Below are 13845 nucleotides of genomic sequence, written 5' to 3' on the forward strand. Positions count from 1 at the left end.
CACTGTCAAGCTGCTTTGGGAAACTTGATTCAGATTTGGTAGATCTCCGTTCTTTGGAATATTAAATAATTGTTATATTCAAAAACTTTCATATCAAGAACTTTCATATCTGTCCATATTGATCAAAAGAATTGAGGTGAAATGGGATTGTTTGTGAACAGTTGGCCACATTGGGTTGTTGACTGGTAAAGACTTGGTGACTAACAGTGGCTTCCACCATTGTACTATACTGATACTCAGATATTATAGCTGAGTATTCAACTTAGCCTCATAGATTGCATTGTGGACTAAACCTCTTCACCCACCCATTCTTGCCAGCCAGTGGTCCTACTTTCATGAACAGAAGGGAAGACTGAGATGACTCTCAGTGACCCAACTGCTTTCACATGACTCCAAGAGATTTTTGCTTTGCTATTAAGGGTCATTAATAATAAAATTATAGGTTGTTACATAAGTAGGTAAATTAAATTGAAGCCTCTTGTTTAATAAGTATGTTACGCATGTTTAAATGAAAGCCAAATAGAGGATTGATATCAGAATCAAAGTGAAACGAGTTACCAAGTCTATGAAATTATTCATTTCATATATTATTTTTATGATTATGTATTTAGTCAATTTATTTCTCAATGCACTAAGTCCATTTTTTTTCTGTGTAATTATGGTGTTTCAAAGACTATCATTTATCAAAACGTTGTTTGCCAACCAGGTGGTATTATGATCACTGGTTTATAAATCTACATTCCTATTCTTTTAGCATGATCTGAAGAGTAAAACCTTTGTATGATCTCTTATCTAATAAGTAGGAATTGTTAGTGGAACAAGTAGTGTATAGGTGGACATTAATTCCACATTATACACAGGTAGAGTCCAATCCATGTTCTGTATATGTAAGTGCTTTGAACTGGAGGTTCACTAGGCTGCAGGAAAATCTGCAGCTTTTTCCCTAGCATCTCTCCTGAATTTCTACCCCTTATTGTCTGTTAAAAGATGAGATGGGACTAAAACACGGATTTCAGGAGACTTCTGGAGGTTGTGGAAAGGGACACTTTTCCATTGCCCCTTATTCCACACTCTGGGGCCATAATGGTGGGAGATGGTGGCAGAGTTCCCACACCACAGACTCTCTGCTTATTTTGGATGGCGATTTCTGGAACCTGGTCACAAGTGTGTGCTTTCACAGATGTGGGAGAATCACTCTCCATCAGCAGTGAGGCAAAGAGGAGATGAGGAGCCTGTTTCATGCTCGTCTTTCCCTCATACTTGTCTCGCCTCATCTAGGCACATTCTTCTGGAACTATGTTCTGCTACTATGTAAATTTCCTATTTAGAAAAATGAAAGTTAATTCTTTCTGAAAGTCTTTTGTGAGATAAGACTAGATGTCAGTACTGTTTCCAGAATCTCTGTCTGTTAGGATTGTTTCCAGAATTCTCTTCCAATTAACTAAATTATTGAGCTTATAATTTATTCATTAGTCAGTGAAAATGAAGAGTCATTAGTTTAATTTCCAATTTTATTACAAACCCATTTCATAAATGTGTATGGTGATATTGATGTGTATTTAGCCTATTATACAAGTTCATGTGCAAAAGGTTTTGTGTTTTTAATTTTAAATAAAACATTCTGTAGGAAAATTATTATTTCTATTTTTCATACAAAAAATATAAACATGATATCTAAATTTAAAATAGTGTTATTCTAGAGGGGGCTGAATTATTGTATAAGGGCTAGTGTAGGTTGTTGTCTCTTGGCTAGTATAATTTTTGGACCATAAATATTTAACTTATTCAAAGGTCTCAGATGTGAAGTGAATTTTTTTTTCTTTAGGTCCTTTAAATTATTCCACATATTTTCTGCTGGCTTTCCCATGTTATGTGTTCCTCAGTAAGAAATTTTACTTTGTAAGAATTTTAAAATATCAAAGCCTTATCTAAAGGTTTTATGAGTTACCTCCATTTTCAATAGTATTTTTTGGATGATATTGTATTGTTCCTTTCAGTGTTATAGTTTTAAAAAATAAATCTGACAATTTAATCATTTATACTCATCTGTTTATACAATAGACTTTATCTTAATGCCATTGAAATAAAAGGGATTTATTTCTGAATTGAGTGGGAAAATTAGGACTATAATCTTGAGGAACTCTTCTATTTATGGAAGAATAAAAATCTTGCAATATTTTAAATCACAGAAGGTTTTCTGAGATCCCTTTGATATCACACAGAACACCACAATTCAGGGGTAGGTAATGTTGTAGACTCATTATGGTACTTGGGTAGGGTCCATGCTGTGGAATGCCTTGAAGCTGGAGCTAACAAAAATAATTCATGTCTTAGCTATTTCAACAATTATCTCTCCAATTGGATTAAACCCATGATGGGTATCTTATGCCACATTCTTTTCTACAGCATATAGTATAATTAATGGGAAACCAGATTTACTTTTTAAAAAATAATGCTATTTTTAAAAGCAAGATTTTTTCCGAATTGAAATACCGGCATCCCTTGCAATGAGACGTTAAGCTCTCATTGAATTACTGGATTGGTTTCAGTTTTAATCAACCCTGGATGAAGCCCATCATTTTTAAAAGAGTACACTTCGTTGGCAGGGAACATGAGGTTTCTGGTACTTCTGTTCTGTAATTTATTGTCTGCATCAAAATTTAAATTTATATCTTATTCCATATTCTATCATTTTTCCCCTGTGAACCTTTAAGAAGGAAGCATTTGTAGCTTAAGTCTTAAATAAGGATTTCTAGGGAGAGATAAATGTAAGGTATGATTTTTATTGTGTTGGCTTCATCAGGGTCTTTGGCTTAACCTCCTGCCAATAATCATCTTCTCCAAGAATGACATGAGGATGAAATGCAAATGATTATAAAGTAATCAGATTACATTGTGACTGTCCATAGACTTTATTACAATACGTTCAACAATATACTAAGGTCTGTAGATAAAATAAGTTGATATGGACTTTATTTTTAGTCTTTTTATTAATCTGTTTTCACTCTGCTGATAAAGATATAACTGAGACCAGAAGAAAAAGAGGTTTAATTGGACTTACAGTTCCACATGGCTGAGGAGGCCTCAAAATCAAAGGCACTTCTTACATGGTGGTGGTAAGAGAAAATGAGGAAGAAGCAAAAGCAGAAACCCCTGATAAACCCATCAGATCTCCCGAGACTTACTCATTATCATGAGAATGGCATGGGAAAGACTGGCACCCATGATTCAATTACCTCCCTCTGGGTCCCTCCCACAACACATGGGAATTCTGGGAGATACAATTCAAGTTGAGATTTGGGAGGGGACACAGCCAAACCATATCAGTCTTGTGATGTATCTTGATGTGTGCTGTCTTTTTTAGAGAAAGTTAAAGGTCTCGCTTTCATTGACTAGTTTTTCTTCTTATCATCTGAGTCTGATAGCAATAGGTAAAAAGTTAAACTGTTTGACACATATTAATATTCCAAGTAAATAGATTATTATTTTTATCATGTACTTGTTAAAGGAGGAGAGAATGAATGAAGAAGTATTTCCATAAAATCAAAGAATATGCATCTTTATTGTCTTACCAATGATTAATGTTTTTCCATGAAAATATAAATTTTTTCCTTGAAAGTAATTTAAATTCTCTGTTTACCTCCTCATAAGTATTTCTGAGGATAAAATTAGGGCTGGGGCTAGGTACAATATTCCTAATAAATGGCATTACTCTTTGCCATTTTCACGATACATTTGATTCATAAGAAGTGTGTACTTAAGAGAAGAATTCTGGAGCAGCTCAGTTTTGTAAGTAGCAAAAAATGATTACAGGTTTAATTCTTTAAATGGAAAGTTATAGGAAAAACTTTTTTTGGTGCAAGGAATATAAAATTAGTTATTTTAACAACTAATAAAAACGATGGCATAAAAAGAAAAAGGCAAAATTTTGATATATCCTGTCAACTGTCAAGTCTATTTATTCTTAGTTGCCTCTTTGATTTTTTGTTTTGTTTTTTGAGATGGAGTCTTGCTATGTTGCCCAGGCTAGATTTGAAATTCTAGTCTCAAGCAAACCTCTTGCCTCAGCCTCTTGAGTAGCTGGGACTACAGGTACACAACACCACACCCAGCTAAGTTGCCTATTTAATTTTTTAAAGCATGAGTTGCTAAACTCCAATCTTATTAAAGATATGTCCTTAGGTGAGAATATTTTAAAATCTCTTTATGTCTTGGCAGGGCGTGATGGCTCATGCCTGTAATCCCAGCACTTTAGGAGGCCGAGGAGGGTGGATCACCTGAGGTCAGAAATTCGAGACCAGCCTGGCCAACGTGGTGAAACCCTGTTTCTACCGATAATACAAAAAAAATTTAACTGGGTATGGTGGCAGATGCCTGTAATCCCAGCGACTCCAGGGGCTGAGGAAGGAGAATCACTTGAACCCGGGAGGTGGAGGTTGCAGTGAGCCGAGATCGCACCACTGCACTCCAGCCTGGGTGGCAGAGTGAGACTCAGTCTCAAAAAAAAAAAAAAAAAAAATCTTTATGTCTTAAAAATTTAACAAAACCTTATTGCTAATTTAGCACATGACCTATATTAGAGAAACATTGCTTAATTTAGATTCTAGTGAAAGAGGCAAATGTGTTCCCAATTTCTTTAATAATGGAGAAGAGTCCAGGACTCAAATCTATGGTAAATGGTTCTCAGGTAGTTGTCTACTAGGTGCATAATTTAAAAAAATTATCAAATTGTATTTAATTATGCATATTTATTGCTTTCTTTCTCTATCTTGAACTTCTTGAAGAGACAGATATACTGTATTCTTTACTAAATGTTCATTAAATAAATAAGTTTAGTTTGGGGCCAGATAGGTCTCTAAAATTTCCAATTTTATTCCACAGGCTCTTAAGGCAAATTTTTGCTCATAAGCATATAAAAATAAAGTAGACTACTGTATGCCAATCAAAACAACAATTGCAAAGGGTCTTTCTTTAGGACAGAATAAGCCTCATCAATTCTACTTCCATGGAAAAGCTTATAGAACAGTCTTCTGCTAGAGGGGAAGTAAGCTGGCACTTTTGAAGATTAGACAATACAATCACAAAGGCTGCCGTATTGAATACTCTATCAGACACTGAGCTAAGTGCGCTTTCATCTTCACAACTCTGTGAAGAATTTGATGCTCAAAGAAGCCAAGTAAATTCCCTAAAGCATCAAGGTTACTAAGTTGCTAAATTGGACCTCAGAGGAGCTCTGATTGTCTCTCAGCCTTCCCTGTTCCATACCGTACAGTGACATCAGCTAGCTACAGTGAATTATTGAGTAAGGGATGCTCATATGGGGTCCCTGCCTACAACACTTGTTTTCATTACTTGCTAAAATATATTTATATCTTCATTAAATGAGAGCAAGAAGAGTATTTTGTTTTTATGTGGAAAAATTAAAAGAAAATGGGAAATAATGTGGCTCTGAGATGACTTGAGAGAGTGATGGATTACAAACCAGCTCAATTCCTTGAGCTACTGAAAGAGATGAGGCAAATTACAGTGAAGGAGGTGCTTCTGGAAATAAAGAACACCCTTCTGACATCCTTAATTGAATGCAAACAAGTATAGATTCCCCTACCATTGAGCTTTGCTGGAATGGGTTTGAAACTGGTTGGAATGGTTTGCAAAAACTCCCTTCTCTGTGGGAGGAACAAACATTTAACTTTCCTAAGCTCTTGGGAGTAAAATCACCAAGTAGAGTTCTTCAGTTCTTGATATTTTTAAACCAATCATGTAAAAATATTTTACTGGCAAATATTCCTATATCTTTAAAGAAACCCTACTTTATATACCTGCAAGCTCCTTTGGTTTGCAGTGTACTTTTTTCCTTTTCTTCAGCGGTGTATGTTATTCAGACCTGAATCCCCAACTAGACAATCAAAGTGAGATTTATTTTTCTAACAATATCTACTATCCTACACGTGGTTTTGTATTAGTCCGGTAAGTATTTTGTAGTCCTTAGGGGATTTATTCTACCAAATAGCAGGTCATATTAACAAAGTATAGGAGAATTTAGGCTATACATAATTTTGGGGGATTGATTTGATCATTACTAAAATCTAATAACTCAGGAATGAAATTTTTGAAATTCAATCAAATAGATAGTTTAAGTATAGCAAAAAGTTTACAGGTTCTGTTAGATCATTCTTCCTTTGGAGGCAGTTTACTTTCCAACTCCCTACTTTTAGAACTTCATCTTATATTTTAAGGGAGCAAATTAGACTAACTCCATATATTTGACTAAAAAGTGTTTGCAGTTTCATCAGGGACACTCATAACTGGGAATACCCATTACAGTTTATTGGCATACTTTTACACAAGGACTTTGATTTGCAATGCTTTTTCATAGTTCTTGGCTCCTAATTTTAATGTAGTGCTAAGTTCAGAAATTCTTTTCTGCTATGAGATTTATTTGGTATCTTTTCAAAAGCTGGGCCCCAAAGTTGGCACTTCTGAACAAACTACCAACACTTGTAATGAGAGTATTTCTGATTATTTGTATTAGTTAAGAATTCTTTAAGATGAATGAGCTCAAAGAATATTCCATTTATGCCTCAATTTCTGTAGTCCAATTTGGTAGAAAATGTATATTTTTAATAACAATAATTTATTAGATAATATTTTAAGAGACTTTTACCCGAAATGAATAAATCTAGAGAAACAATATCTTCCTGCTGGCTAGCTTGCCAAAAAGCAATCTCTGGTCAGAATTCTTACTAATGGAGATTTAAAATATGCTTTTAAAAGAAATTTTTGGACAATAGAAAAAGAAGCTACTTTTTATGGTTGCTAGAAGGGGTGTATATCACAATGATACATCTGACAAGTAACGCACAGTCAATTAAAAAAATCAATTCTAGTAAATTTCAAGACTATTTAAGTTCAAAATAAGCCCCCCATCCAATTTTTAAAAATACAGCCTGAGTATTTTGTGCCATTTCAGAATTTCAGCATTACTGACCTAACACCTGTTATCTTCTATAGTTTTCCAAGGGAACTGAGTAGATAGTTTTGTCATTCTCTGAGTGAATTTCAATATCACAAGTAACCTAATAAAAGTTATGTTTGCCAGAGTAAGTTTCCACAGACTAATTAAAATATTAGTCTTATTTGGTTTGGTTTGAAAAAGGAAATAATCGCATTGCACTAGCATTGATTATATGCTCAAATCTTTGACGGTAAACAAATTTAACTGTAATATAGAGAAAGATATAGTTTATTTGTCAATTAAATTACTCAAAGAGTTTAAAGCACTTCTCTAGAGCATTTTACCAGGGAGTATTTAAATCATATTACTTCTATGATTCATTTATTAATTTAACTTAACTTCATTTATTCATTGGTTTACCCAGTGATTCATCATGAAGACCTTCACTAAGCACCTATCATATTCTCTATCCTGGGCCTACAAAGATAAATATCATATTTTCCATAGTCTAATAGGACAAATAGTCCAGTAGGGTAAAGATATAGTTTAAAAAGTAATTATGATGCAATACGCTTAAGATATGTGCAAAGTGATATGGTGCCCCAAACAGGGAATGGCTGACTTTGCCTGGTGTGAGGCCAAGAAAGATGTTATAAAGGAGTTTGATTTGGATCTTCAGGATGAATAGGAATTCTCTTAGTGAACTGAGAGTGGATCTAGGGAGAGTTAATCACATGTAGTTCAAAAGATCACCAAAAGTTCAAAGGACTCAAGCAGTTCTTTGTGGTTAAAGAGCAGCCTTTGAGTGAGGAGCATACGAAAGGCATTGTTGGAATGGTGAGCAAGGGCCAGAACAAAATCCTGTCCTGAGGAGCTGGCTCTTAGTCCTGGCCTTTAATTTCTGACATTTTTTGTTTCCATAATTTTCTCTATAGTAGAGGTCACATGTGGTGTAAGGCCTAAAATTAAGGCCCAATATTGTGTGCTACCTTGACATGTGCTAGAATTGAGAGAGCCTCAAATGGCCTAATTGCAAGTTCCCCTCTTCACTCTGCTCCTGCAGATAAGGTCCTCTAGCCAAACAACCCTCCTTATCCAACTGACCAGGTGGAATTCCTGAGTATGCCTTAGTAATAGGTTCCAGTTCAAACAAGCCAATCATATCCTTTGGTGGAACCAGGGGTGCATTACTCTCTGGATACCCACAACCCCTTGTTGTTCCTTATTGTGACCTCCATGTGGCCCTGCATATTTTGTGGTGTCCCCCTTCCCTGGACTGTGAGTATATGTGACTAATAAACTGTTGTGGATTTTATCTGTACAGTGTCAAGGGTTATGTAACCCTCTATCCCTGTAACACAAGGAAAGGAACCTCTGCCCCTTTAACAAGGTGAACAGGAGGTGATTGAAACACCATGCCAGGAAAATATTAAACCATCTGAACACCAGTGAAGAGTTATTTTTATGAAATTTTCAGTTCCTGCCAATCATTTCTCATGATTACTCATAATTTTAAAGAATGATGAAAGAAAGCACAAAATAGATTTTTGTTATGGTAAGAAAGAAGCAATATTGAATGTTTTTATTAGGTTATCATAACCAACCTTCCAAATTTTGTTATTTAATACAGAGAAGTGGATTTTGAAAACAAAATTTCCAGACAATATTTACCTTTACGAGCTATTAAAACATGGGATGGTAAAATTTTATCTTTTAAAGTCACTTTTCTGAATTCTTAGGGTTATATCCCATGCCAAAATGGCAGTTCTAGCATCTGGACCTGGTACCTCTTGGTCAAGGCTAATAGTTCTGGATGGAGGTCCCTGGTTGTTAGAAGGAGGAAAAGAGATTTTGATGAGCAATGGATTCCATGGTTTCACAGGTGGCATAACACCTTCTGTCAGGATATGTCTACCTCAGAATGGGAATAAAGAAATGAGAAATAGGTGGCAAATCTAAATAAGAGGAGAAGGGAACCTGTAATTCTAAAAAGTTATATAATACATGACAATAGAGAACTGAATCTTTGATTTTTCTGTTTACAAATCTACCAGAACATATATATTCAAGTGACGATATTTCTCTTGAAAGTAACTGTCTTGTGCCTACAATTGCTTATTGCATTTTTGGTAACCTCTTTTGTAACTGTCTTCAGAACCCATGGCATATATTTTTTGTGTAACCTTTCTAGCTATAGATTTTCAAACTTTGAAAGCATATTGAAACTAGATTGCTTGAAAAACTTCCTGTTGTAAAATACCTATAATCGATGATCAATTTAAAAATGGATTAAAAAACAAGTCAAGCCACATGAAATTGCCATCTTGGCAAGTATTTGTCAGTTGAATACTGACAATTTTGTGTGTGTTCAACCAAGTATAAAGCTGAGCTCATAAAAAAAAGTGGGGGAAATCCCCAAGGGTCAAATACTAAAAGCAGGCTGAAATTCAGAACGTTTATCATGGTGCTGATGCTCTGGTAAGAGAGAACTGGAGTTGCATCTCCATTAAGAATCAAGATTTTTGAATTGTTACACTCTCAGTTGCAAGAAGTATGATTAAAAAAAACATTTTCAAAGGGAAATGACAACCCCGCTTTTTAATTTTTATTGTTTTAGAGACAGTGTCTTACTCTGTTGCCCAGGCTAGAGTGCAGTGGTGTGATCAGCGCTCACTGCAGTCTTGAACTCCTGGGCTCAACCATCTTTCTGCCTCAGTCTTTCAAGTTTCTGAAACTACAGGTGTATGCCACCACATTCAGCTAATTTTTAAAATTTTTTATAGAGATGGGATCTCACTGTGTTTTCCAGGCTGGTCTTGAACTCCTGGGCTCAAGTGATCCTTCTGCCTCAGCCTCCCAAAGTGCTAGGATTACAGGTGTAAGCCACTGTGAATGGCCATAAGATTTTCTTATATCAATCTAGGTTTAGGGTAGGAAAAAATAACCTTTAGTCACGAGCCTACCCTGAGACAGGTTTGAGACTGAATTTATACAGTCTCTGTGATAAAGAAAATATGTGCTGAAAATCGAAATTTGAATTAATTTAAAATTAGCTTGCCTTATTCTGCTTCTGCAAATAGAGAAGTAGCTTGTATTGGACCAACTGTTTTACAGATAACAATGATAAACTCTAGATAAGAATATAAAAAACTATCTGAAGGTACTGAAGCATGACCAAGGCAGGTAGAAACTGCAGTAGAGTCAACGCTTGCAAGAAAAATATGGCACTAGGTTGGTTTCTAGATTTTATAGTTTTTCACCTTATGGGTAGTCCCTTATCTGGTCACAATGAAGTAGTGAAAATTCAGCAACAACCCAGCAGACGTATTAGATGAGGAAACAGAGAAGAGTGTAAGGTCATACAGAAACTAGAAAGTAGGGGAGAATCTGGAAAAGAGAGTGCCAAAAGGATCCCTAAATGTTGTAGATAAACTCTGCCCAAATCTCTGGATAACTATCGAATGTGCCCATTAGGCCCAGCTGAGGAGAAAACAATGGAATAGAGATTTTGGCTAGTTCCCATCATTAGAGAGACAGAGAGTCTGAAGCCAAATTGACTGCATAAGCAAAAAGAACAAAGCTGGAGGCATCACACTACCTGACTTCAAACTATACTACAAGGCCACAGTAAACAAAGCAGCATGATACTGGTACCAAATGAGATATATAGACCAGTGGAACAGAACAGAGGCTTCAGAAATAATGCCACACATCTGCAACCATCTGATCTTCGACAAACCTGACAAAAACAAGCAATGGGGAAAGGGTTCCCTATTTAATAAATGATGTTGAGAAAACTGGCTAACCATATGCAGAAAACTGAAACTGGACCCCTTCCTTACACCTTATACAAAAATTTACTCAAGATGGATTAAAGACTTAAACTTAAGACCTAAAAGAAAAATGTCTTCATGTTAAAGAATAGCTCATCAAATACTTTAAATATTTTTTTCTTGGAATATTAATACATACAAGGCTTTCTTTGAAGATACTTTTCTACTCCAGTTGTATGACTAGAAGCCTCATATAAGAACTATTTCATTTATCACTAGGCACTAGATGAACCAGCCAAGACTGAAAGTGTCTCCAAGGACAACACATTAGAACCACCAGTGGAGGTAATAACTTCAGATTACCCCTGCTTTTGGTATGCAATTCCAAAACTTATTGCTAACCCAGTACCTGGTTTCAATTCTTCCAGCTCTATTTTCCTGCACAGCTCAGGCAGCAAACTGAAGAGCTCTGTGCTACCATTGATAAGGTCTTACAGGATTCCTTGTCTATGGTAATGCTTTAGACTAGAATGTGCAATTCAAACATTTGCTTTGCTTCTCTTCATTTTCCTCTACTTTAGTATGATGCCTCACAGGCTTGTCCTTTTCTTTCCTTTTCTCTTCTTCTTTCCTTCCTTTCTTTTTTTTCAGCATTCTTCTGATTCTCCTTCAAGGTCCCCAAAGACATTGTTGGGTTCTGACACAGTCAAAGTATGTATGTATTTAATATAATTTATGGAACCATAAGATTTATTAGATCAATGATTTCCAAACTGCAAGTCAAGGTCCAATAGTGAATTGAGAAATAAATTTAGTGAATAGCAATCAGTCTTTTTTGTAGAATTTTAAAGATAGTAAATATTAGATTTGGTTTCAAGTAATGTATAGGTTTTGTTGGCATTTGTTTACATGTACACATATAATGCAAGGTAATTGTATACAGGGTTGCAAAGTAAAATCTATTTCTGTGGGTCCAGTTCAAAACAGTTTGAAAGCCAACATATTAGACTATGTTTTTTTTTTTACATTGACGTTTAGAATGTATAATTTGTGGCTCATTCTCACTCAAATTATAGATTCAATATTTATGGAATTTATAGCCACTTAAAAATAGAGAAGTAAAAAATGAAGTAGACTAAAGTAAAATTAGTGTAAGAGCTTTAACGGAAGTATTATTTCTAGAGTTTCTTTTTCTTTTTGCTGATTCATTATTCTTTGACTCAAAGGGAAATAAAACTGGATATTTTAGATTGTTAGAGTACTGCTAAACTATTAATTGTTGTAACTGAGTATGTATTTCCTTCTTATAAAATAGTTATTTTCATTTGTTAGGATAAAATAATACATTTCTCCAAATTATTTTTTTCAAACACTTAAGCTCTACTCATCCAAATTTCAAAATGCGTATGATTTTTCCTTTATTGATAATTGTTAGTTATTAGTTACTGATTTTTTTGGTCAGCCTTATTTATTTATTTCCTTGGAATTAGTATACTTTTTTCCTGTCCTTTCTTAAAATATGGGACACTGTGTGTCTAAAGTAATTTTCAAATGTACAGAACTACACATAACTAGAAAAGCAATCCTAATTTTCAATTGGAATATTATCAGTAAATATCCATTAGTAATGACATATAAAACCCAGTAATCAATTATTGTCATATTAATTATATTTTAGCAGAGAACTCACAGGTGGATAATTATAATTTCTGTATTTGAAGTATATTTTGTTGTATATCCTTTAAGCCTTTTAATCTAAAACTTTGATTTGTCAAATATATTATATCAATTTAAAAATATATTTTTTCGTATTTCATTCATTGAACATGTAAAAGACCTGTATTATATTAAATATAATGAGAATAGGATTTAAGAAGTTGTATATGAATAGTAATCTATATTACTGGTTTCTTTAACAAATACTTAAGGCTTACGGTGTTAAAAAACCCAGTATTTTAGGCCACTACATTTAAGGCAATTTTTCATTCAACAGGTATTTATTAAGCACCTACCGTAAGTCTGGTGCAGCAAGGCACTAGGAACATAAGCAAGGCTGAGTAACCTAAGGTACAAGCTTTGAATGTAGTGATCAAGGGGTAGAATTCAAGCTGAGACTCAAAGATGGAAAAGAGCCAGCCACAGAAATTTTGATCAGGAATAATAGCTTTCAGGTAGAGAAACAGGCATGTGTAAATTTCCTGAAGCATGAAAGAGCTTAGTGTGTATGAAAATAAAGAAGTTAGCCAATGAGCTTACTGTACACTGAGCTAGGGATGAACAGTGCAAATGATGTTGAGAAACTGGGTTAAGCACAGTGATTTAAACACTTATTTGCCATGGCATGAAGCTTGGATTCCAAAGAAAATGGGGGGACATAAAACCATGGTGGGAATAATATGAAACCGTAGAAGATGAAAAATATGGCTGCTGTGAGGAGGCTGCTGCAGTCAGGGAAACAGTCAGTGATGGTGGTCTGGATAGGGTGGGTTCAGAAGAGCTAGAGAAGCATGACGGTTTGAGGCTTGCCAAGAGTTTGGGTGCGGTAGTGAAGGAGAGAGAATACTGCAGGTCTCTGCTTTGAGGATAGACAACAGTGAAGGAAGAGCTGCATAGTGGCAGGCAGAGGGTTATGTCAATTTTAGACAAGGATGAGTTTGAAGTGCTTATCAAGAAAGCTTAAACCTGTGTGTTTGAAGCTGATCAGAGATATTTGAGGGTCATAGGCACGTAGACACCGTGAGCGTCCTGTACAGAGTTCCAAGGAACATAACATCACAGGTCTGACAAAGGAGGTGGAGATGAGCAAATGAGAATGAAAAGGCTTTTATGGTGAGGAAAATCAGAGCAATGTGATATCATGGAAGCTATAAGAAGAGAGTGTTTGCTAATATAATTGTGTTGATTGCGGCCAAGGGTCAGAGAAAGATAAGTCTAAAGAAGTGTTTATTAGATTTGACTTGTATATTTTGAAACCATATTGCTGGTGCTTGTGTGTTGGCATTCATTCTCGTTTTTGAGTTTTTAGAATCTTTATCAGCATATATAATCATTTTTTAACTTAAGGTTTTTCTCTTGAGTATTAAAATAGTGACTTTATAATTTCTAATTCTTGTTTTC

The 13845-nt window shown here is 35.0% G+C and overlaps 1 protein-coding gene across 16 annotated transcripts in view; it reads left to right on the forward strand.

Annotated features, from left to right (window-relative positions):
* The window catches only part of MLIP (muscular LMNA interacting protein), a 167763-nt gene that overhangs the window by 50833 nt on the left and 103085 nt on the right, over positions 1–13845 (forward strand). For 13 of the 16 annotated variants that reach the window (XM_057302523.2, XM_034962259.3, XM_063605319.1 and 10 more), the window contains 3 exons: positions 11008–11073; positions 11157–11240; positions 11380–11439. The exons of 1 other annotated variant lie outside the window; for it this stretch is intronic. In XM_057302523.2, coding sequence (XP_057158506.1) covers positions 11008–11073; positions 11157–11240; positions 11380–11439 — 210 coding nt within the window. The remainder of the gene's footprint in view (positions 1–11007; positions 11074–11156; positions 11241–11379; positions 11440–13845) is intronic. 2 more of the 16 variants (XM_008954373.5, XM_008954374.5) reach the window with 2 other exon arrangements.

Source organism: Pan paniscus, chromosome 5, assembly GCF_029289425.2.
Source record: "Pan paniscus chromosome 5, NHGRI_mPanPan1-v2.0_pri, whole genome shotgun sequence".
NCBI classification, from domain to species: domain Eukaryota; kingdom Metazoa; phylum Chordata; class Mammalia; order Primates; family Hominidae; genus Pan; species Pan paniscus.